Raw genomic sequence first — 22,290 nt, 5'->3', positions numbered from 1 at the left:
CAGCCTCTCGCGGGAAGCTTTTGCAAGCAAAGCAGTGATTTGGCTCGACTTTTCCCTCCAAAACAAGTCTGTCTGAGCGTTTAAATTGCGTCGTGTTTAAATGTTCAAATGACATCCTATATATCGCATAGATAGTTGTGTTTTCCATCTAAATGGCTGTTCCAGCTGAGATGACTTGCGCTGGACTGGTTTTCATGCCAACACTGAAAATAAAAGTATTTCAAGGGGGAGGCAAGGGGCAGCAGCAGGACAGACGCCACTGCTGTGCTTGATTTCTTCTTGCTGCCCGATACAAAGGTTCAGGACAAACTTCCCCAGCACCTGCTTGCTGGAAAATGAGCCAAGCTCAGCAAGGGCCGATGTGAAAGTCGCTGGCGTCCGGCGCTGCGTTGTGGAAGGTGTTGAATCACGGCCAACGAGTTGTCCCTGGATCTCGCTCTGGCTCATCTTACAACATTGGACTAATTAATGAAGTTGGAGGCCTCCGAGCATCTTGAGGATGTCGCGTGTGCGAGCCAGGGTCACGGTCGGCCGGGCTGGGCCGCTGCTGCCCGGTGATGCTGCTGGGCTGCTCCTGCCAGACTCCTGCAGCTCCAAAGGTGCCTTTCTGCCTCGGGCCTGCTCCTGGCCACGTTGGCTGCAGCTTTCTGGCCCTCTTTAGGGAGGGATGGGAATATTTCAGACCCGGGTGGTGACACGTTCTCCCTTAAGTAATGCTGCCTGCAGCCTTGCAGCTGCAATCTCAGGATCTCAGCTCCTGCCTTACCTGTTTGGCTGATACCTCATAAAGAAATGATCTACATTTTCCCCGTGATATGAAGTCACGCTATTAAACACAGTGCCAAAGCTTCCCAGCTTTTGTTTCCATCGTGGACTTTTATTAACGATTTACGAAGGGGGATGCATCTCCCCACGAGGACGAGGTACAGCTTTTCACCTTGTTTAAAGCTGCACATGGGTTTCCTTTGACCAAGGCCTCCAGGTCACAGCCTGAAAACCCCTTGCTCCAATGCTCTGCTTGCTTTTACTCATGGTTGCCTCCTTGCCATGCCGGTGTCCCCCCAGCCCTGCTGTACCGTGGGGGCTCCACAGCTTTTCCTTCCCCTCTTTCACCAGCTCCTGTGGCTCCCAGTCCTCCCGGAAACGCTCCAAGTAGCGAAACTGGTTAATCACGTTGACGCTGAAGGAGTGCTGGCATCCCGGCGGGATCTGTGGATTAACTCGTTCCACCCGGTGTTTGCCAACTCCTTGGCAGCCTGATGCATTATTCAGTGGCCGGGCTGCTTTCAGGCCTTCGGAAAAAAAACCTGGAGCTTCCCAACGCTTGAGGGGTTTATGAATTGACATGTCTCCTCCGAAGCTCACAGCTTCCTCCTCTCTTGGATCGCTAATGAACCGCAGACTTAACGCCGAGACCCGGAATATTTTGCTGCTGGGTCCTGTAGTCTGGAGAGGAGGCTTACCACAAGCAGGCTTACTCCTGAGCTCTAACCCACCTCCCAGCGCCCAGCCTTTAAAAAAGAAGGTGCTATTTAAGGCTTTGGATCTGTGGCCGTGTTTAACATCTGCCAACTCCCCAGCATCCCCTGGTTGCCAAAAATGTGCGCCACGGCACCAAGGAAGGCTTCGGGACAGCCGCGCCGCAGATGCGTGGGTACGAACCAGCCTCCTTACAAACCTGCAGTTCAAGCCGGGGCGCTTGCAGATGACAGATAGGGAGGGGTGAGGTGACTAATGAAGAATAAATATCCTGTTGCACCCTCCTCGTAGGCAGTGATGTCTCAACACCCCGATGGCAGATACGGGGAGGTGGGAGGGGGGCACAGCCAACTCGGTCGGCCCTGGTTTTCTTTTGCCTCCAGGTGTAGGAGAAAATGGGGAAAGGCAGAAGCTGTGGTAGCTGGGATGCTTCTGGGGGAGGCAGGGGATGGGTGGTGGGGTCGGGAGGGTGACAGGTACCAGGCAGAGAGGCAGAACAGTGCCTGGGGGGAGGCTCTTTCTTCCTCAAACGTGTTTATTTCCATTGGTTTCTATGGCAAAATCTGGATGGCTGCACCTTTCCCCATCCTGCAGTGACACCGCTGAGTTTATGCCAGCGGAAGGCATTGGCAAGGCCATCAGGTCTGAGACAACCATTTTCCATCTTTGATTTTTCAAGGTACTGCAGAGTTGTTGTCAAAGCCCTGTTCCCCCTTTTGGAAACATAATTGAAATTATGCAAATGCTGGTGCAGCACCAGCGAGTGACTGATGCGTTTACCGCTCTGCCGTGAAGCTGTTTTAGCCCGAAAGCCCTGCACCGGTCGGGGGGGGAAGGTGGGGGGCTCAGCCCTGCTTCTGCCACAGCTCCTGGTCCCGCCTGCGCCGAGCATCTGATCCTGCTCCGACGCTGCTCAAAGTGCAGAGCTCACCGCGTTCATGCACGGCTGGGTTGACTGGAAGCAGCCTTTGGGGCAAGAATTAACTTCATAGCTCCAGATTCTCAGGTTCCTTTGCTCCTCCCCTCATCACCTTCTCGTGGAAAAGTTTAGGAGGAGACTTTATTTGATTAACATGTCAGCTAGAGTGTGCTAGAAAAGGAAAAATCCTAGAATCATACAATGGTTTGGGTTGGAAGGGACCTTAAAGATCATCTAGTTCCAACCCCCCCCGCCCCCGCCATGGGCAGGGACACCTTCCACTAGTCCAGGTTGCTCAAAGTCAAATATCAGATTATGTTACCCAACGCTTGGAGCAGCGACACTTGTTGCTTGGCCACTCTGGTGTTGCCAAAAGCTGCGGTGGTCGGGGTTTGGGGCTATGTGGGGGGTGCGGGGTGGCCGAGCTTGTGGGGGGCTCTTTGGTAAGACCAGAGCGTGGAAGCTGGAGCACGATGTGTGAGGGAGCAGAGCAAAACTCTCCCCGCGAGGCTGCTCCAGAACCCTCCAGAATCCCCACTTTACCCCAAAACACAGTGGGGTTCGAGTGCTGGGATGGTGCCTGGCTCCGGTTACGGGATATGGTTGGGGCATTGCCCTGCTGACCCGGCCCGGGAGGCAGCGAGGCCCGGCTGGGTGAGGTGCTCTTGGCCACCCTTCGGCTGGGTGGCACCGAAGCTGCGCCGGTGCTTTGCGCTGCGATGGTCAGCAGCAGGAGGGGTGAATAATAAAGTCGAGGTTTGTGGGAGAAGCCGGCTGGGTGGCATCGCGCTCTTGGAGTGGGATCCCGGGAGGGGCTGCTGATGCAAAGGCAGGCCCTCGTGGTGCGCAAAGTCCGTCTGCAGAGACATTTGCAAGAGGGAGGAGGATTTTGCCAAAATAAAAAGAGCTTCCTCCCCACACCCATTTAGGCCTTTCCAACCGCATGTCCCTCAGCAGTTCCTCTTTTAGCACCACGTCTCCTAAAAAAAAAAAAAAAGAAAAAGCGTTGACTGCAGCTTTTCTGGAGGCTGCAGCACTCTCGCGTCGGTTAATGCGCAGCTTTTCCCCGGCCTCCTTCCCACTGCGGTTCTTAGGCCGAATGCAATCTTTTCCGGTCTGATCGCATGGCCAAGGAATGTATGTGCATATACAGTGTGTGTGTCTGGAGTAAGTTAAGTGCCAACAGCGAGGCTTTCACGAGCAGCACGGAGGGAAAAAAAATGATGCCCAAGTTGCTGCTTCCCTGGTTCCCTTTGGGTTTGGGCCGTTGAGCCGGCAGGCGATGGGCTGCTCCGTCCCAACCTCAGCGTCTCCGCCTGTGTCACGGGTGTGCAGCAGCGATTTCTGCCTCTCCACAGTCGATAAAATCTTTGCCAACTGGAACGAAAATATTAAATCCAGTTGGCTTGGAAGGTAATGCCGGCTAATAAATAAATGGGGTTGAAAAAAAAAAAACCACCCCGGGTGATCCAGCGTCGCAAACAAGCATGTCATTCAGCGCTCCCTACGAGACACCGCGGGAGGGTGCGGAGAGTGACGATTGTAATTAAGAAAGCAATTAATGCTAGACATGAAGCTGCCGCCCAAAGACACAAGGAAATCCAGACTACAGCTGTGCTGGCATTGCTTGTCCTGGCAAAGACCTTGCCCGTGCTGGAATGGGGGGGTGCACGTGGCACGTTTGTTTGCAGGCTCCGGGTCCATATTCCGGGAGAAGCACCGAATCAGGGGCTCAGCATCCCCCAGCGGGTCCAAAACCTCTCGGTCAGTTTTGGTGGGATCTGTGCCGCCCGCCCCCTTCCCACCAAAATGTGGCTGGAAAATGCCAGCTGGGGTGGAGGAGCGGGAGGATCAGCAGCCCTTCCCTGCTGCCAGGGCTGGGTGATCCAGTGCAGTGGTGCGAGCTCCCTGAGCATCCTTCTGCGCCAGCTGCTTTGTCAGCTTGGAGCTCTTGGAAAAAAAGAGCGGGATGATGTTTCTGTAGCAGAGCCAACATCTAACGCGCTCAACTTGGCTGCAGTCTGCGCGTGGGGCCGTGGTCAGGCACGGCGCTGGATGCGAAATGCCTTTAAACATAGATCTAAATTAGATCTAAATCTAATTCTGCACCCTGGGGGTGAGCTCACCCGCCCCCTGCTCCACACTGCTGGCGGCGAAACGTCACGCTGCTGGAGACGGCCCCTGGACCCTGGTGCAGCAGCACTGGCGTTGCTTTTGCCAAAAAAAATGTCAGAGGGTCTCCCTGCATCCCCGACCCTGTCCCTGCGGCGACAAATGGAATTGGGGGAGAGCGGCTGGGAAAGCCAGCGGCAGGACACGCGGTGGCAGGGTGGAGGCGGGGACGATACACACACAGAAACACAGAATCCCAGAATCATCTTGGTTGGAAAAGCCCTTGAAGATCCTCCAGTCCAACCATGAACCTCACACTGACCGTTCCCAACTCCACCAGATCCCTCAGCGCTGGGTCAACCCGACTCTTCAACCCCTCCAGGGATGGGGACTCCCCCCCTGCCCTGGGCAGCCCATTCCAACGCCCAACAACCCCTTCTGCAAAGAAATACTTCCTAAGAGCCAGTCTGACCCTGCCCTGGAGCAGCTTGAGGCCATTCCCTCTTGTCCTGGTGCTTGTTGCTTCATTAAAGAGGTACACGACCCCTTCTGTACCCGCTCCTGCCCATGGGCATCTGTCTGGTTTTTATATTCACATCTCCCAACCTAATGTTCCGCTGACAACAACACGTGAAGATGAAAACTGCGCAAATGCCTTTGCACGCTCTAAGTGAAAGCAAACAAACCCAGTGACTGCTGCTAGCTTAAATTGCAAAGGTTTATATATACATAAATAATTTCCAAAGGTGTATATATATATATATAAATAAATAGCAAAGGTTTATCTAAATTGGTGTTCGATGGCTCCCCAGCTAAAGGCATCACCTTCTTGGGATGTTGACCCACTGTTGGTTTCTGCAGGGAAGCTGGTACTTGCTCAAACCCCGGAGACAGGGACGTCCATGAGCCAGGACCGCAGAGCCCGACCTGATCCTGCACAGACTTCCCAAACCTGAGGCCATGATGCCTGCTTGGACCCGCTGTTTTACTCCAGGGCAAAACCTTCACACTCAAGCCACAGCACCCCCTTTTTTGCTTAAGCTAAAGCCCTTTTATGCTGCTAGATGGCTGCTGGGGGGGGGGTCACGGCAAGGAAAAAGGGCTCTGACGTGGCTCCTGGTGCTGTCGGGTGATTTTTTTGGGCACACACCATCCTTACTTGGTTTGTGGGAGACTCAAGGACTGGATCTGGGCTCTTCTGCCCTTCCTTTACACGAGTGCGAAGCCTTGGAGGCAACCTCCCTCCCCATCTCAGCAGCCCTGTCTTCCTGGCACCAGCCCCCATCTTCCCAAAATATCCCCTCCACAAAGCTCTCACAGCTCAGACTGCCCCGACAGCCTTTGCAGGGCGTTGCCTGCAGGCCTTTCCACTGAATTATATATAACACTTGGGTTTGGGTTTTTTTTTTTTGGAAGGAAGTCTGTTGCCAAGCAATATAACTGTAGCCCTGCTTTCTCCTCCCAAACCAAGACCTAAAAGCACGTGTATGTCTGCAAATACCTGACACATCTGAAGCGGGGTCGCAGGAGGCTAGATCACAGGTATCTGGTGGAAAAGCCACTGGAGGAGTTGGGAGAAGGTTTCTCTTTCGTTTTCCAGCGCCTGCAAAGTTGGAAGTGGAGAGTTGTTTGATCCTGGAGGCTCCAAGAGATATGGAGCACCCTGAGAAACCCTAAGGGGTCCCACAGGGAGGGCAGCTGCGAGCTCTCCCCATGGTTTTACGCCCACCATGCATACAGTCTGTGGGACAGCGCGTTGTGTAAAAACATTGGGTTTTCCCCCAAAAGAAAGATGCTGTGATGCGTGGACCAGTGCTGGCACGGAGCCATTGGAAGGAGGCGGGGCGGGGGGGGTCACATCTCAGCGCTGCAAAGCCAGAGAGCAAACATCGGCGCCCGCCATCGCACCGTTCCTCAATCAACGGCGCCCACGCGACGCCGGCGGACGTTGATTAACAAGAGGGTCAATACTGACCCAAATCCCGCACTTGGGGGGCTGACAGCGGCCGTTTCCCTCCTTGGGAAAGCTCTGGTGGGAATGATGGCACCGACCCTCTGATTGACTTTGACCCCAGTGCCGACCAGCAGCTCTGGGCTGGCGGGGGCGGGGGGGCCACATTTTTTGCTTCAGGCTCACACCCCAAAACACAAAAACACAAAACACAACTGCAGGAGGGTTTCACCTCACAGCAAACCGGAGGGATACCAAGTTTTCCTGATTTTTTCCCCAGCTGTTCAGCTTTGGAGGGAAGTCCCACCAGCGTGCTTTCCTCATTAACTGCTGTCATATTTTCCAGACTGAGCCTCAGTGCACAACACTGTAAATTAGTTATTTTCCTTTCTCAGCTGAGGTTGCTTACGGAGCTTTGATTTAATGGGGTGTCAGCAAGCCCCTGTTTCCCACCTCAAGCCTGCAGAAGCACCAGAATGCCCCTTCCCCCACTGCCACCCGTGTCCCTCCCTGCATCTTCCCTTCTTTTCTCTCTTGAACGTGTCTTACACACAACATAAAGCTAAAACGAAAGCAAGAAGGTTGGGCCGTGCTGGCAGCGCCCGCAGGATGCAGCTCTGCAAACACCCCGAACCCAGGGCAGGCTGCGATCAGGCCTGGAAAGATGTTTAGCCCAGGAGCAAACCCTGATTCCGGCGCAAGGACAGGCTGACGGTGCCGAGGGTTTCACCAGTCCGGGTGTGTGCACGAAGGCAGGCTGTGATTTGCATCACCAGATCACAAGTTGGTTGTGACCTAATTAAGTTTCAGCTCTTTTCAATATGATTTTCATACTCATGTCGGGTTTTTTGACCTGTGTAACCAGCCGTCCCAGCAGGGATGTTTCAGGCTTGGAAGTGGAAGAGGAGAAAACATCTAAATTCCCCCTGAGAGCAGCTGTGGAGGCAAACCCTGGGGTGTCTCCAAATCCCCTCGCTGCCCCCAAATTTCATTCCCCATTGTGAAGCCAATGGGCTCATGGGGTCCTCAAAAGCTCATCCCTCAAAAGGCTCATCCAGAGATGGGCTCGGTGGGTGAGGACTCCTGGGGCCGGCAGCAAGTGCTTTCCTTCCCCAAACCAACTGATTTGTGTGCAGAAGTTTGCTTCACAATAGGGATTCTTTATTATTATTTCTTACTCCACTATTTTTGGTGCTTAGGGCCAGAAAAGGGGGTTTCTCACTGCACTGTGCATCCCCATCCAAAATACGACTCTGACTTTCACCGTTGGCCCAGCGATGGGCTTGGTCCAAAGCTGGTCAACCACAGGCTGCGAGAGATGGAAAAATAAATCACTTTGGTGGTTGTAGTGGCCTGTAATGGATTGCAAACTGGATTTAGGGCACGGAGGGAAGAGGGGTGGGAGAAACTGGGGTGAACCGGGTCCCCCCCCGGACCAAGCATCCTTCCCAGGGCTCAGTGTTGGGTCTTACACGAGATGCCTCCAGCCAAGACAGGTCCCATCAGACCCTGCCAGGGCTCCTAAGCACAAGGCAAAACCAATCATCCCTTGCAACGAGGCCTCCCCAGGAGTCTTTTAAACCCCAGCAAATATTGTTTTGAGTCTTAATTTTCCCCGCAGGGATGTCTGGGGAGGGCCCGATCACCAGTGAGGGTAATGCATGTCCCCGAGGAGGGCATCCCTGGTGTTTTTTTGGCTGGATGAGCAGAACACCCTGCATTTCCCCGTTGCTATGGCAAGGGTGAGAGCCAGGATTTTTGTGCATGGGTTGGTAAATCGAGCCCGTTCTGCACGGCTGATTTGCCCTCCAATTAAGGGCATTCTTCACTTCCCCTCGCAATTAGCATAAAGAAACCCAATTAACTCCTGCACGGTGGACGCCGAGCGCTGCTTTCCGCAGCGTAAATCCCTGCCGCTCTCCCGCTTTTCGCTACAGTCAAAAACCTGTTGACAAAAGACATTTGTCAGGCCGAAAGCAGACCCCACGCTGATGCCCGGGGCACGTCAGCGTGTGACACCACAGCCCGGTCCCTATGGAAACGCCCGGTTTTGCCCCTGGTGAACCACGCTCCTAGCTTTGCCAAACCCTACTGATGGCAGGGTTCGGCTGCAAGTTGGGGATCTGGGGGTAAAAGGAGATTTCTTGACGCTTTCCTGCCATCCTTCAGCATGCCGGCACCTGTGTGTCCCCTCTGCCCGCCGCTCCTGGGCCGTGCCAGCGGCAGGGCAATGCCATGCCATGGTGTTCGCTTTGCCGAGCACCCGGAGCAAACCGGCGGTGGGTTACAAAGGGCACCTCCACTTCCCCCTCACCCCTTCTGCCGCTTGTCCTCATTTTTTTATAGCTGAAGCCAGCTGAGAGCGAGGCGAGGGCTCAGCCGTGGGGTTTTACCCGTCCGGCCGCTGCTCTTGTGGCATTCACGCCCCGGCGGCAACGCCCGTAATCCCCGCCATGAGGTGCAGCAGGTATTACCTGTTCCCAGACTGCTCCAACTTGCTCTGCACGGCTCAAGCTGTCCCAAGCAGCTCCCCCAGGCCCCCCCCTGACAAATCTGGGTCTTGCACGGCCAGCAAGGTGGCTGCCACTTCTCCTACCGGCATCAGCTTTGCCACCCCAGGCGGCGGGACGGTGGCAGCAGGGACGAGCCGTGTTCTCTCTTCCCAAAATAAATACGGGATGATCTTCCCGGTGGGAGCGGACGGCAGTGCCCTGCGGAGATAAGGGGTGACCGGTGACGCTGTCTGAGCTGGCACCGTCGAGTCCCTGGGATTTGCCCCCGGGATTCCCCGTCGCTGCCACAACACTTTGGATTTGCCTGCCTGATGTTTCATTTCAGGGGACGCCTCAGAGCAGGGAGGTGACTTGGTGACTTCCAGCCGCCACACTACATCGGTTCCACCGGTTTCTCCTGAATTGTGATTTTCCAGAGGAGCGGCCATGCTCCGGCTGGTTTATCAGTTCTTGGCGCAGAGCCAGTACCCTCCCCAAGTGCCCAAAATCCCAAGTGCTGGCACTGCCACGCTCCCGCTGAGGGATGTGCCCTGGGTGCCAGGACAGGTGGCTGCGCATCAGCTCCCCACTCCACGGCAAACCCCAAGAGGGTCCATGGGGGGCTCTTGGGCCCCCCCATGCCACAGCTCAAGGTGTTTGCTCAGGCAAGTTTATTTCATCTGGTGCCCAACCTGTGGCCATGTGCAGCCCCCTCCCTTTGGCACAGCTTTTTGGGGGCTTATCCATGCCATGAGCCAAAAAACTGCAGCAGCCACTTTGGTTTTTTGGCTATTTGAACACTGATTAAGCGTTCATTTGCAGCGCGTTGGGCAAATCCTGAGTCTGGGGGGCTGCATGCCCGCCCTGGGTTTCGTTGCCCTGATGGGTTCCCTGCAAGCTCAGCAGCATGATGCGCAATGCCCAGAGGATTCAGGGAGCTCATTTGCCCCTCATTTCCATGGAAACGAGGCATTTCAGCTGCTCTGGCAGAGCGGGAACCCCGTAATGGGGCAGGGGTGTCGAAGGAGCCCCCTGTGATACCCCTCTCCCTGTCTGGGGCCAGAGCCAGCATGTCCACAACCCATTTATGGGGCGTTTTTGGTGTTTGCTCGCTCTGGGAAGCTCCGAGCTGCTCTGGGTCAGTAAGAAATATAAGCAAAAAGCACAGCCCCCTCCTGAGAGCTGCTCACCACTCTGCCTCGCCTCAGGGTCCCCGTTTTCTTTAGAGACTCCCGATCCCAGGAGGGGCAGGATCCAACCCTGCAGTCAACACCAGCAGCTAAACAGGCCCAAAAAAAGGCTGCACATAGGATATGTCTGGCTGCTGTTAAATACTGCACGACATCACCGGGAAAGGACGAGGCCATCATTTGCCAGCAGCTATCGGGTGGGTTTCAGGAGCTGCCGCTCCATTTGGGCAGTTCCAACACGGAACCCCAGTCTGTCAACCCCCCACCAGTAATCCCCTTGGGGACAAAAGACCCTGAGGGCAGCTCCCACCCCCACCAGTAATTCCTCCCCTGCGCCCTAATCCCCGGCCCTTCTGTCGCATCGGCCAAATCCAATTAACCGTGCAGCGATCACGCTCCACCCTCCCGGCCCGGCGGGTGTTCGAACAGAGCCGGCAGCCGGTGGGCACGTGGGGACCCTCCGCGGGGTCCCGTAGGGACAGGCGCTGTTGGAGAGGAGCATCCCTGCCCTTTGGTGGGGTTTATTCCCTCCCAAAAAAGGACCTTCTGGTAGGTGGGAGGTGCGTTTGAGCAAGGCATAACCCCCAGTGTGAGGGAGGGGAGGTGGTCTGGGACTCGTGGCTGCTGCTCTGCTTGGGGTGACTTTATTTTTTTTTTCCCCCCATTTTCCCAGTGGGCTTGGCTGTGGCACTGGCTTCCAAGGTGCCACTCCAAACAGACCCGCGTGGGTCTGACTCAGCCTCCAAGACCTGACAGTGATTTACACAAGGTTTGCCATGAGCCTCTGAGCTCCATTTCACAAGTCTGGCTGCAGAGGAAGATGCTCTGGTCCTCCTCCAAGCCAACACAGGGGATGGCTGTGGGTGGGAAGGATGCTCTCCGACCCGGCCGCGCTCCCAGGGCCACCGACGGCTTTTCCCACGCTCTGAAAAGAAAAGGCTCGCGATGGAGGTGCCGCAAAGGCAGGACGACCCCAACGAACCCCCACCAGGAACAGGGCGCAGCCAAATAAACAAAATGTTTGTATTTTCAGCCTTTGCTGGGGCAACAATGTGAATAAACTCAAACTGCAAGACCAGGATGTGAAATCAGATATTCCTGGGATGGCCGAAGCTGGTGGGACAGAAAGGGGGAGCGGTGCCAGGATAGGGACTTTGGTGGGAGACACCGGGGATGTGCCGCCAGGGATATGCTGCCTTTCCAGGCACAGACTGGGGGAAAAGGTGCATAAATGATGCTTGGCCAGAGGCGGCCGCGGGAGTGCCAGGCAGCACCTTAAATCAAGCAGAGAAATAGGTGGAGGCTGAATCCAAAGGGACAAGGTTCGACCTGGCCAGGGGACGGCTGAGGGCGGCGCGTCAGCCACTGGCCACTGCTCCAAGACCTGAGCTAATGTTTAGCTCTGGACTTTGCCAAGTTGTCCAAGGGGCAAAGCAGGCCGAGGGCAGGGGACCTGTGCGGGGCGGAGAGTGGCTGCGAGCCGGTGCAGTGCCCAGGACCAGGGCTCCTGCCCGAGCTCCAGCTCAGAGGGGTGTGATTTCTGGGTGTAATTTTTACCCCTTTAGTCCTCGTTCAGCGTGGGGAACGTTTGCTGATGAGGCCTTGCTGAGCTCCCCCATTTAGCTCAGCTCTTCAGAGAACATTCAGTCCTTCCCGATTTATTTTATTCCCGGCACGCCGGGTGCCAGAGGGGTGTTTGCAAGGGCTGCACTAAGGGGACATCGCCGCGGAAAGGGTGAGGAGCCTGGTGGCATCGCTGACAAGGCTGCTATAAAGTGTCCCCAGTGCTGGCGTGGGGCTGAGCATGTCCCGCTAGCCTGGATAACCCGCCCTGGCAGGCACCTCGTCTCTATTTAAACCCACCTCTCCTGGGACGTTATTAAGGACGTGTCTATTAAATTACTCGGCGTTACTTCGGCGCGGCTCGTCCCCACCGCCACCCACGCTCCCCGGGCAGCTCTCGTTTGACCACGGCTGTGTATTTCCTCTCCAGCCCCACCACTTTCACCCTGCAGCATCCCAGAACTTTACGTTTTGAGTTTTTTGCCTTGCCGGGCAATTTTGCGCAGCGACATTTTCCAATCCCAGATTATTCTAATGACACTGCCGAAGAGCTAAAAATAGGAGAAAGGCATTTTCTGCCTCTCCCCCCCACCAGCCGCTGCTGGGAGCACGGGGACGGCACCGGCAGTGGGAGCCTCCGAGGTGTTTGCAGAGAGCGTTTAGAGTATCACACCTCCCCTTTCCCTTCCCAGCCGTGGATCTTTAAATATCTGGCCCAAATCCACACAAGCCTGGAGTTGCTTAACTCTTTCTTTGCATTCAAACTGAAAAATTGGGGACCTAAATCGGGCTGGCGGAGGGTAGGAAACCACCCTGGGAGCTCTCCACCATGGATGGCACCACGAGGAGGGATATGGGAGCACAGGAAAGGGGATGGAAGTGGCAGCAGCTGCCGCTTCCCCAAATGTGGCTTTTTTGGAGCTGCTTCCTCCCTACTGCATGCCTGGCTGTCGGATTTACCTCTGCCTGATGGCACCTTGCTCACACACTCATACCCCGCGCTGGGGTAGGAGTGGTGGATGAGGCGGCATCAACTGGAGGCAGAGCCCAGAGCTCCTCCAGGATGCCCCAGCGGGCATGGCCGCGGGGATTTTCCTTTGGGGCAACGCTCAGCGCAGCACATGCTGGGTTTTTTCTCCGTTTTATTGTTATTTAAGGCATGACACAGGATCCTGCGCTCACTGAGAGTGGCCAGAGCTTGCGAATCCACCATGTGGCCAACGTGCCTCCACGGGGCCTCGCCAGCCCTCAGAGGCCACCACACACATCGGCAGGGTCAAGCCTGCGCTGCCGGCGGGAGCAAACTGTGCAGCTGCTGCTGAAGCACGTGCAGAAAACTGTCACCAACGCCTTCACCCATGGTTTCAATCCACATCCCCAGAGCCTGCACTGGGAATGGGTCCACGCATCACCCTGGGCATGAAAACTGGTCCCAGGATGCAGGCAGGGATGCGTGAGGCGAGCTGGAGAGCAGCCAGCCAGCCCGGGGTCACAGCCAGCCCCCTCGGGGGACACAACTGCACTTTATTTCCCTTTGGGACAGCGTAAGTCCCACCCAGAGGCAAATTAACCCCCACACCAAGGCCCTCGGGCCAGGATCCTGCTAAAGCAGAGCCGGAGGAGGGCCAGGCTCCGGAGGCGGGAGGAGAAGTGGCGGATTCCTGCCGCCACGGAGGGGAACAGAAAGGTGGGTGAGGCAGGGAGGCAGCGGCTGTCCCTGCCACACGCCAGGGATTGCACTGGAGCTGAGCAGCTCGGCCCCGGCCGCGAGACGCATGAGTCAGAGGTTTCAGGCACAATGGGAAGCGCGGGCTCAGCAGGGACGGGGACACGCTGGGATGGGGACACGCCACCATGGGGCCTCAAGGCTGCCGAGCGCTGTATCACCGTGAGCAAAACCTTTCCGGGGCTGGGCAGCAGCGGGAAAAAATGTGGCTTTTGGCTGCCTGGTCGCGGCAAGAGGAAGGAAACGGGTGAACTCACGGCAGCCCACGTGGAGAGGGCCACGCCACGTGTCCTCCCCAGCCTCCGGCACAGGGCTGCCTGCACTTCCCAGCCGGCGCTGGCAGGGTACCAGGGACCACAGCCCAGCTCGGCAAGAGCAGTCGCCAGCCCGGCTGCTTCCCCAAGGCGTCCCCACCTCCCGTCCGCCCACTGCTGTCTTCTCCCTTATGCAGTTTTTTTTTTTTTTTTTTTAAAAAAAAAGCAAACCCAGAAGCACAAGAGGAATAAAAAAAATAACCAAGCCAAAGCAGGAGGCCGGCATCGCCACACGTTCTGAGTCACCCCAACAAGCCCTTGGCTGCCCCCACACCCCACGTGGGAGCTTGCGAGGGCAAAAATAATCAGCACATGCTAATTACAGGCACGAAGATGGAGGTGAAGACTGCTCGCGGGCCACGCAGCCTCAGGCACACGGGTCTCACAGCTCTCAGCGACAGGAGAAACCTCCCACGGCAAACCTGGGGCGGACTCAGCCATCCATTCCAAGGAACCATCCTCCAAAAATGTCTCCCAGGGCCAAAAAAATATTTGCCAGAATCGCAGCCACCACTTCCCCTGCTCTTCCTTCCGCTTCCCACAGGACGGTGGCTGGAAAGAGATCCTCAAAAGAGGCCACGGAACTTGGGTGCCAGCATGGACCACACGCACCAGCGCGCTGCCGAGGTGCCGGGTCACTCCCCAGGGCTGGGAGTGCCCAAACACTCGTACCCATGGCTGCAAATCATGGCTGCAACTGCCCACCAGCATAGGAGCAGGCACTCACTGCCCTCTTTGTTACAAAAAAACCCCCTCTGTTTACTCAGCATCGGAAAATAAAACTTTCTTTTTTTGTTTCAGGATGCAAAAGGACATTAACTGCTGGACCAAAAGATGGAAGTTCAACAGCTTCCCCGCCCCGGCAGTGAGCCCTCAGCAGGTTGAACCAACACCATTTTGGGAGACGGCGGGGAGGCGAAGGCTGCGATTCCTCTCCCTGCATCCCACAAAAACGCGTGGCGCCGACGAAACCCTCCCATCCTGCCCGCATGCTCGCAGGCTGCCGGGTCAGGGAGCCACATCGGCACCACTCAGCAGTGCCATCCCTGTCCCTGCGCCACCGAGGAGCATCCCTGTCCTCACACTGAGGAGCAGCCCCAGGTCAGGGGTCTGAAATGCCGCTAACGAGGCCGGCAGTTGTTATCTGTGTCCTCCCTGGTCACTCACTGACTGGTGCCGCGCCGTTTGCAGCAGCTCCTCGGCTGCAGCTCGGGAAACAGCACAAGGGCAGTGATCAGCCGCAGGCTCGGGGGCATCTTCTCCCTCTAAATGAAGCAGAGACGCAGTTTAACTGAGCAATTTGCCCGTTTACCGAGGACCCACTGCAGTCAGTGGGAGCAGGAGCAGATCCACTGTAATAAAAAGCTTTTTCTAACACTATCTTGTAATGCCGCAGGCAAGGAGTATCATTTTCTAAGAGGAAAATCCATTTGTCCAGGATTACATGCCACAGAAAATGATTATACAGCTGCGAAGGACAGACTTTCCCAAGCGAAGCCACCAGCCCCGCGGGATGTGTGGGCGCAGGTCCTGGCCCCACGCAGTCCCAGGGGGCTCTGCAGCAGTGCTGGGGGAACACACAAGGGAATCGCTCCCGGATGACCGGATCCGGATGCTGGTGCACCCCGTGGCAGCTGCCCCGCGTCCCGTGCTCTTCCTAGGAAAGGAACAAAAAAATAATCACGGAGCGTCAAGGGTGAATCTCTGGAGGTCCTGCAGGTTTCTGAGCTGTGTCGTGACTAATATTGCAACAAGAAGCGATCAGTGAGTTATACGGCTGGTGCTGAGCTGGCCCCAAGGGGCCGGGCAGAGCCTGACACCGGTAAAGCAGAATGCTGGCATGGCCAGGCACCACAGCCAAACCTCGCTGAAGAGACCCAAACCTCGCCAGAGACCTCGTGTTTATGGGAGTGGCACCCTCAAACACTCTCCCCGAGGGGACAGGGCCAGGACAAAAAGCCAGCGGGGACAAACGGGACGGGTGAGGGAGCGGAGAGGCCGGCAAGAAGCAGGATCGGTGTCTCCCTCGCATCCCAGTTTCCACAAGGGCCCGCTCCTGGTTAAGAGTGGTAAGCCCCTCCCTAGCCACTGCCGAGCTCAGCTCCGGCAGGTGGATCCAGACCCTCTTTCCAAAAAGCCCTTTTTTCCCACCCAAAAAAGCGCAACCGTTTCATCTGGTGGCTTCAGGGCCACGGCGCAGAGGGTGCAGCTGCTGCACACGTGACCCCCCCCTCTCCCTGCTGCCCTGGTTCACGGCGGTTTCCTCTGCACCGCGACTGAGCAGCAGCAGCAGAAGCGGTTGGGTTTTACATCCCCCTCTCACAGCGGGTGCAGCTGGGGAGACGGCGCGAGGGGTGACGGGACCCAGTCCTCCCCCTTCCCAAGGTCCCTCTCGCCCAACGACGTTCACAACTCGAGCATGAAGTTGAGGGCACGGAGGAGCAGCCAGCGGCTGCGCGCGGGGAAGAGCAAAGCGCAACTTCCTCCCTTTTTTCTTCCGAACGAGAGATCCGAATTCACATGTAAAAGGAAGCGCTGAAATCACACGCCCCGTAGATAAAATGGATAAAATAGTTACTTCTGTCAGCACCAAACCCCTGGGAAATGCTGCTCCACCCTCCCAGGGGTCTGCAGACGGGGAAGAGGCTGCGTCCGCAGGAAGACGCTATCAGAAAACAGCACAGCCCTCGCGCTGTCCTTCCAGCGCGCCTTCCACAGCTCTTGTTTCCACCAGGGAAGCCACGCGGGTGTAAACACGCCAGTAAATATCTTCCTGCAGGCCACCAGTTAATTAAGGAGCTCTTTTCATAACAAGTTAACAAATAACGCATGCGGTTATGACAAATTACACTCTTGCTTTGCTGTGCGTTCACTAATCACCGCTGTTCTGCTCTGCAAGCCAGGACAGTGTTTGATGAAGTGTGAAGTTCGCAGGGAACATGCTTACTGGAGATAAAGGGAGCCCAAGCTCGGGGCAGGTCCAGAAAGCACCCCAGTGCCCACAAACCAGGCTCCCCCAAAAGCACCAGCTTGAGGTTTTGAGAAAATTCAGCAGATTTAGCTTAAATGCTCAGGTTTTGGAAGTAGGGCCTACTCGTGCCGTGCGCGGCATGAACGAGGAAAGACAAGAGGCCGCTACAGCTCCTGCTGTGGCAGCAGAGCCGCTTTCGGAGCGCGCACTCGGGGCTGGGGGACGGCGCAGGCAGCCACGGCCGCTTTCACTGCAGAGCAGAAGTGAGATTTCCTTTGAAATGAAACCTCAAAGCCATCGCTGCACTGCATCGAGAGGCAGCCTGGTGAGGGACACCAACAGCAACAACAAACCCGCTCGCCAGAATCATTTGAAGGTGTCAAACTTTTAACAGATCCTTGCGCCACGAAAGCGCAGGTGAAATCAAAAGGAAGAACAATTTCGCACAGGCGCAGGGACCATCTGCGTGTCGTAGCTGTGCAGTACCTACCACCACGACAGCTCCTGCTCCTGGTAGGAGATACCCAGCAATACAGGAACCACACAGAAACCACAGGCTGGGGGGAAAAAAAAGAAAAAAAATCCCAAACCACCCCACCATCCAAGACCCATCTCAAGTGTCAAAGTTTTATTGACTGGCTACCTGGGGCTGTGCGATCGAGCCCGCTCGCAGTTTTCTCCTCACGGAGACTGGGGTGCGGTGTCCTCGGATCTGCTGCGCGAGCCCTCGGGAAACCGCCCGCTGCTCTGCCAAGCAGCTGCCCAGCAGAGGTAACCAGAACACGCAGCCAGCACTGCTCTGGTTCTGTTTTCTGCCTTCCTCTGCCTCAGACTGCAGACACCGGCAGCTCACATCTGTCCTCTCGCAAGGCGCGAGTGGTGGATCTCGTCTAACGAGCCCGCTTCTTCTGGTGCCTCATGCCAAGTCCACCATCGAGAAGCCGTTTTCTGCAGATGAGTCACAAACCACGCTGGAGACAGTCCCTTTGTGGTGTTATTCTACACCCTCTCCCTCTTCTCCAGAGCTCTGCCAGAGGACAGACACTGCGGTCAGGGATCTCACGATGGAAAATTCTGTGAAGCGATTTAAAAATACAAAGTATGGATTTTTAAGTGGCCCGGTTTCGTTTAAGCACTGGACCCACATGTTGTGTCAGCACTATACGCAAAATATTTTCTTCATGCATAACTGTCTTCTTCATCAATTCACCAAAAAATGATCTAACCAAGCCAGACAGGTGCTAAGTAGCACCCTGAGACTGGTTTTGGGGAGAGGGCTGTGCAGCAGAGCACGCAGCACTAAAAGCAGCAGTGGGCATATGGGTTTTATTACTTTGGTGCCTCTAAACTCCAGTTTTGAGACCCCACTGCACTACAGTGAGGAAGCAGAAGAGCCAAAGATGGTCCTGCTGAAGGCAAAGAGCAGAGTTGTGGGTTTCAGGACAAAGAAGCTCCTCTGTACATGCACAGTTCTGCTCCATGGTTTCACAGGGTCCCTAATGGTATTTCACAGTGAGTTTAGAGCTTCACCCCTGGAACGCTCATGCTGCGCCAAGTCAACAGCAGCAGCCCTGGGAATTCCTGGCAGCGTTCGCTGCGTCAGTTAAATTAACCTACCGCTTGTTTCCTGTGGATGTTCACGATATGAATGTCTTCGCTGCGATACTCCACGTCGTGCTTATCCAGGGGAATTTTTTCCAGCTCAAAGTCCGTCTGAAGCAGCTGGTTATCAGAGAACACACAAAACAATTGAAATGACACCGAGTGCCCTTTTGAACTAAGCATTTTCTGTTAAAAAGGCCCCACAATATACTGCACGAGGGCAAGAAGCCTTAGGAGGCTCGAGCCACCACGCTCAGACCATTCCTCTAAAGGCTTCTACAAACACACAAGACATTTTTCCCCCCATGCAGCACATTTACCCTCGTTTTAACTACTCCAGTACCAAGTCAAAGCTACAGACACCTTGCAACATTTACGAAAAATCTAAAAGCTTGTGATAAAACATTTTGCTTCCTCCAGTCTCCAAAGTGCTAAGCCAAACCACAGCACCTGCCTCTGGCTGCCAACCTTCTCAGCTGGAAGGGAGGGGGGGAGAAAAAAGGCTAAAAAAACCCAGCATCGACTCTGCAGTGTGCTGAGAAGATTAACTCGGCTGAACCCTGGCAAGTTAAGGAAGGAAATAAATTACAAGAAAGCAGAAATCATTCAGAAACACCTACACCTATTGTTTATTGTGGGAGCGGCACCTCGTCAGAGCTGATCTCAGTTATAGCAACCCTCCTCACAATCGGGTCCCTGCAAGAGTTCAAGGCATGGCTAATAATCAAAGAGGTGCTTTTATTAACACGTACAAACCGCCCTGGAATTCTTGCTCTTCCCCTTTTTTGCAGTATTATTACGTGTAATCCAGTGCTCCTGCACAAGCGCTGCTCTTCAGCAGACTTTACGGGTGCAGAGTTAAATCCTGCACTGACCATCATCCTCACAACCTTAGGAGGGATTCAGCTGTTACCTGTGTTCCTTTCTTTACCCGCACAGAAGATACAGCTGGACTATTTAATTACATCACCTATTAATGGTCTTTCAGCAGAGGGAGGAAAATTTTTGCAAAAGCAGCTGTATCACTTAGCAGAGAGTCTTGAGCTCCTGAGCTACTCTGGTAAACTTTACCTGTGTTTTCCCTCTGTTTTCAATGGAACACGCTAAAAGAAAATGAATTTTCACCAGACTAATTTTTAATCCTCCCAACCTCTGGTACATCAAGACAACCACTGCAGAAAGAAGGCAGCAACCAACTGCTAATTCACTTGCTCCTACAAAAATGTTTTGCTTTTGACAGGTATTGCCTCACGTATGGTGGCCCTTTTACAAATCTGGAAGGTATCACAAGATTAGTAAGGCAAGAAAGGTTAGTTCGACTTTTTGAGGGAAGAAAAGCTCACTGAGTATCCAGAAAGTCTCTACTGATAAGTTGGACGGTAACTTCAAGAGTCACCATCCAAATTTTCTGCCCCATCTAAAGACAAACGGGCTTCTCCGGCTACAAACTCTACATTGTGTGGTCAACCTGAATTTATACGTGTAGGAACTCTCGCTGATGTTCAGCTGATCCAATACAAAGCCCTCCTGTATCCGTTATTTTCCTAGTGTTCAAAAAGCACGTGTTAAAAACACTTACCTCAAAGTATTTTCTCTCAATTTCAGGATTCTTTCCCATAGTCCTCTGTTCGTAACAGCACAAGACACACGTATCAGGGCCAGTAAGGTCTTTCAGTGTCTTCAGTAACGGTTCTAATGACTGCCCAAAAGAGGTTAAGTATTTCCTACTTAGATTTCAAGTTCATTTTACCAGTACAATACCCTCTAACTAGAAAGTCTTCACCCAAGAGAGCACTTTCCAGTTTTGCTTTTCAGAGAGTTATTTTTAGTACTTTAACTGGGACAGAAAGAACATGGGGGCAAGCTGGGAAGCAGAGGAGAAAGGGAGACTGCATAGGAGAGTTCTGCAGACTGACCAAGAAACTGAACCAGCATCAAAGCCAAAAACATCCCACCCCGCTGAGTGGGCATTTCCTTGAGGCACACAACAATGACTATTTTTTGACACGTTTCAAAAGTGAGAGTTTTCTCAGCCATTCTTGGAACATGGCTCAGATCCAGGCCACTACGCATGGAAACAGGACTGATGTGCAAGGAGCCAGTGCAAGAGGCTGGTAAGACCACTGAAAGGGCACTGGGACATGGGGTTCTTCAGGTCATTTCCCTTTTCTTGCAACTTCTGTCAGCTCTCTCTGCACATCCCACAGAGCTCCAGCTGAGGAGATGGGGCAGACTACAACAACCACTCAGGTGCAGCGTGGTTTCTCCTTCTGCCTTCCCAAGGGAAGAGTGAGGAGAACCCAAACGGTGCGGATGTGGCACTATTAAATTTCATTTACCAATGCATTAAACAGTTCACAACTATCAGTCGCAATGTTTTGCTTCACACTTCATTCCCAATGTAAAGAAAAAAAAAAGAGGGAGGCACAAATATTGTTCGGGTTTTTTTTAAACATAAAAAAGTCTCTGCTTGACTCTCAAATGGCCTTGAATCTGTTAAAAATGCCTTCTGCAGTGTTGTTCTATATCTTCCTCTAAACCACGGGGACCAAGATGTAAGTACGATATTTATTTGAACACTTCTCATGCTGAACCCACACCCTTCCCAAAGAAGTTTTCTATAGGGGTTTTGCAAAGTCCTCATTTACCTCCTCATAGTAAATGCAATCGGCCATTAGTATGTAATCGGGGGGAGGCTGAAATTCTGTTACATCTTCACCCCTAAAAAGAAGCAAAAAAAAGGTGAAAACAAGCTTCAGTAATAATACAACAGGTACTACTAAAGGACCGAGCATGAAGTTAACTACGGTCCTATACTGAGCTTCCCTTTCACAGCTGTGTTTTCAAGTATATTTAGCAATTTAACAAAGCAAGAGGAGAAGCCCCGTTAGAGCCGAACAGAAACATTAAAGGATCATACAAACCATTTCAGTACCTTGGCTCGGACTGACCCTGTCACCAAGTGTTTGTTGTTCTCTATATTAACCATCAGCAGCTCCTGCAGCTCCTCAAGGTCGGTGACTGTCACGTTTGCCCTGTAAGACACACACACACACCGTGTCACGGCCCGGCCCCTCGCCACAGCGCGCACGCACAAAACGCGCCTTTTGCGAGAATTTGAAAAGATTTCACGTAGATAACACGTGGAGAAAGAGAGAGCAGGGACCTGCCCCTTCCCCGGCCCTCCCCGCTTCGCCCTGGCCGCCGCCGCTCACCCCAGCGTGGCCGCCATGATGCCGACGGCGCCGGTGCCGGCGCCCAGCTCTAGGACGTGGCGGCGGGCGAGGGGACAAGCTCCGGTCTCCAGGAACTTGGCGAGCACCAGCGCCGCGTCCCACACCACGCAGCCCACCCCGCCCGCCGCCCGCTGCTCCAGCCGCAGCGCCGGCCCGCCCCGCCGCTCCAGCTCCCTCACGAAGCCCGCCATGGCCGCGGCACTGAGGCGGCGCGGCCCCTCCCTGCCCGGCGCCGCCCCCCTCAGCCCCAGCGGCGAGAGGAAATGGCGGCCGCTGGTTGCTCCCCTCGCCCTCAGGTGCCCGGCGCTGCCCCTCAGCCCCAGCCGCTCCCCTGAGGTAGCGCCAAGCCCCTGGGAACCAGTTCCCTGCCAACCCTCTCCCCTCCTGACCGACTCTCCTGCAAGTTCATTACACGACAGCGTATTCCAGGCTACCCTTGCTTGACAGAAAAATGTACTTTTCACATGTTTTCAGTGCTTGCGGGCAGCACAGGAGAGAACACGGGCAGCCATCGCTAAACCGGGTACTGCGGCCTTGTGCACCTTCCCTCAGAGCTCAGAAACCTCCAGTTGGAGGCCACAGGCAGGAAGTGACCTGGCAGCAAAGTCAAACCTTCCTGATTTACCCCATCAAACTAAAGATTACATTAAACATCAGCCGTGAAGAAAACTTTCCCCGTGTGAACTGGCTGACAGCACACAGCGATTAAAAATCTACTTCACAAGTTACTCAGTT

General features: G+C 54.6%; 1 protein-coding gene across 5 annotated transcripts; it reads right to left on the bottom strand.

Annotated features, from left to right (window-relative positions):
- Positions 1-1,725: 1,725 nt before the first annotated feature.
- VCPKMT (valosin containing protein lysine methyltransferase) lies at positions 1,726-21,755 on the bottom strand. 5 transcript variants are annotated; one of them, XR_012622883.1, is made up of 8 exons: positions 21,535-21,755; positions 21,244-21,354; positions 20,968-21,040; positions 19,899-20,018; positions 18,335-18,439; positions 17,361-17,744; positions 6,012-6,113; positions 1,726-3,378 (listed from the first exon to the last, which is right to left on the bottom strand). XR_012622883.1 is itself a non-coding variant. In XM_074821179.1 (6 exons), exons 1-6 carry the CDS (start codon positions 21,744-21,746, stop codon positions 17,777-17,779), a joined length of 636 nt encoding a protein of 211 aa, XP_074677280.1. In that variant the 5' UTR covers positions 21,747-21,755; the 3' UTR covers positions 17,087-17,776. The 5 variants fall into 5 exon arrangements, 2 of the variants coding, with proteins under 2 accessions (XP_074677280.1, XP_074677279.1); XR_012622882.1 differs by lacking the exon at positions 1,726-3,378 and adding an exon at positions 3,749-3,775; XR_012622881.1 differs by lacking the exons at positions 1,726-3,378; positions 6,012-6,113 and adding an exon at positions 14,516-15,403.
- Positions 21,756-22,290: the final 535 nt, after the last annotated feature.

The sequence above is a fragment of the Strix aluco genome, chromosome 4 (genome assembly GCF_031877795.1).
Source record: "Strix aluco isolate bStrAlu1 chromosome 4, bStrAlu1.hap1, whole genome shotgun sequence".
NCBI lineage: Eukaryota > Metazoa > Chordata > Aves > Strigiformes > Strigidae > Strix > Strix aluco.
The sequence above is the reverse complement of the archived record's forward strand: the minus strand, read 5'-3'. Positions and strand labels throughout refer to the sequence as shown.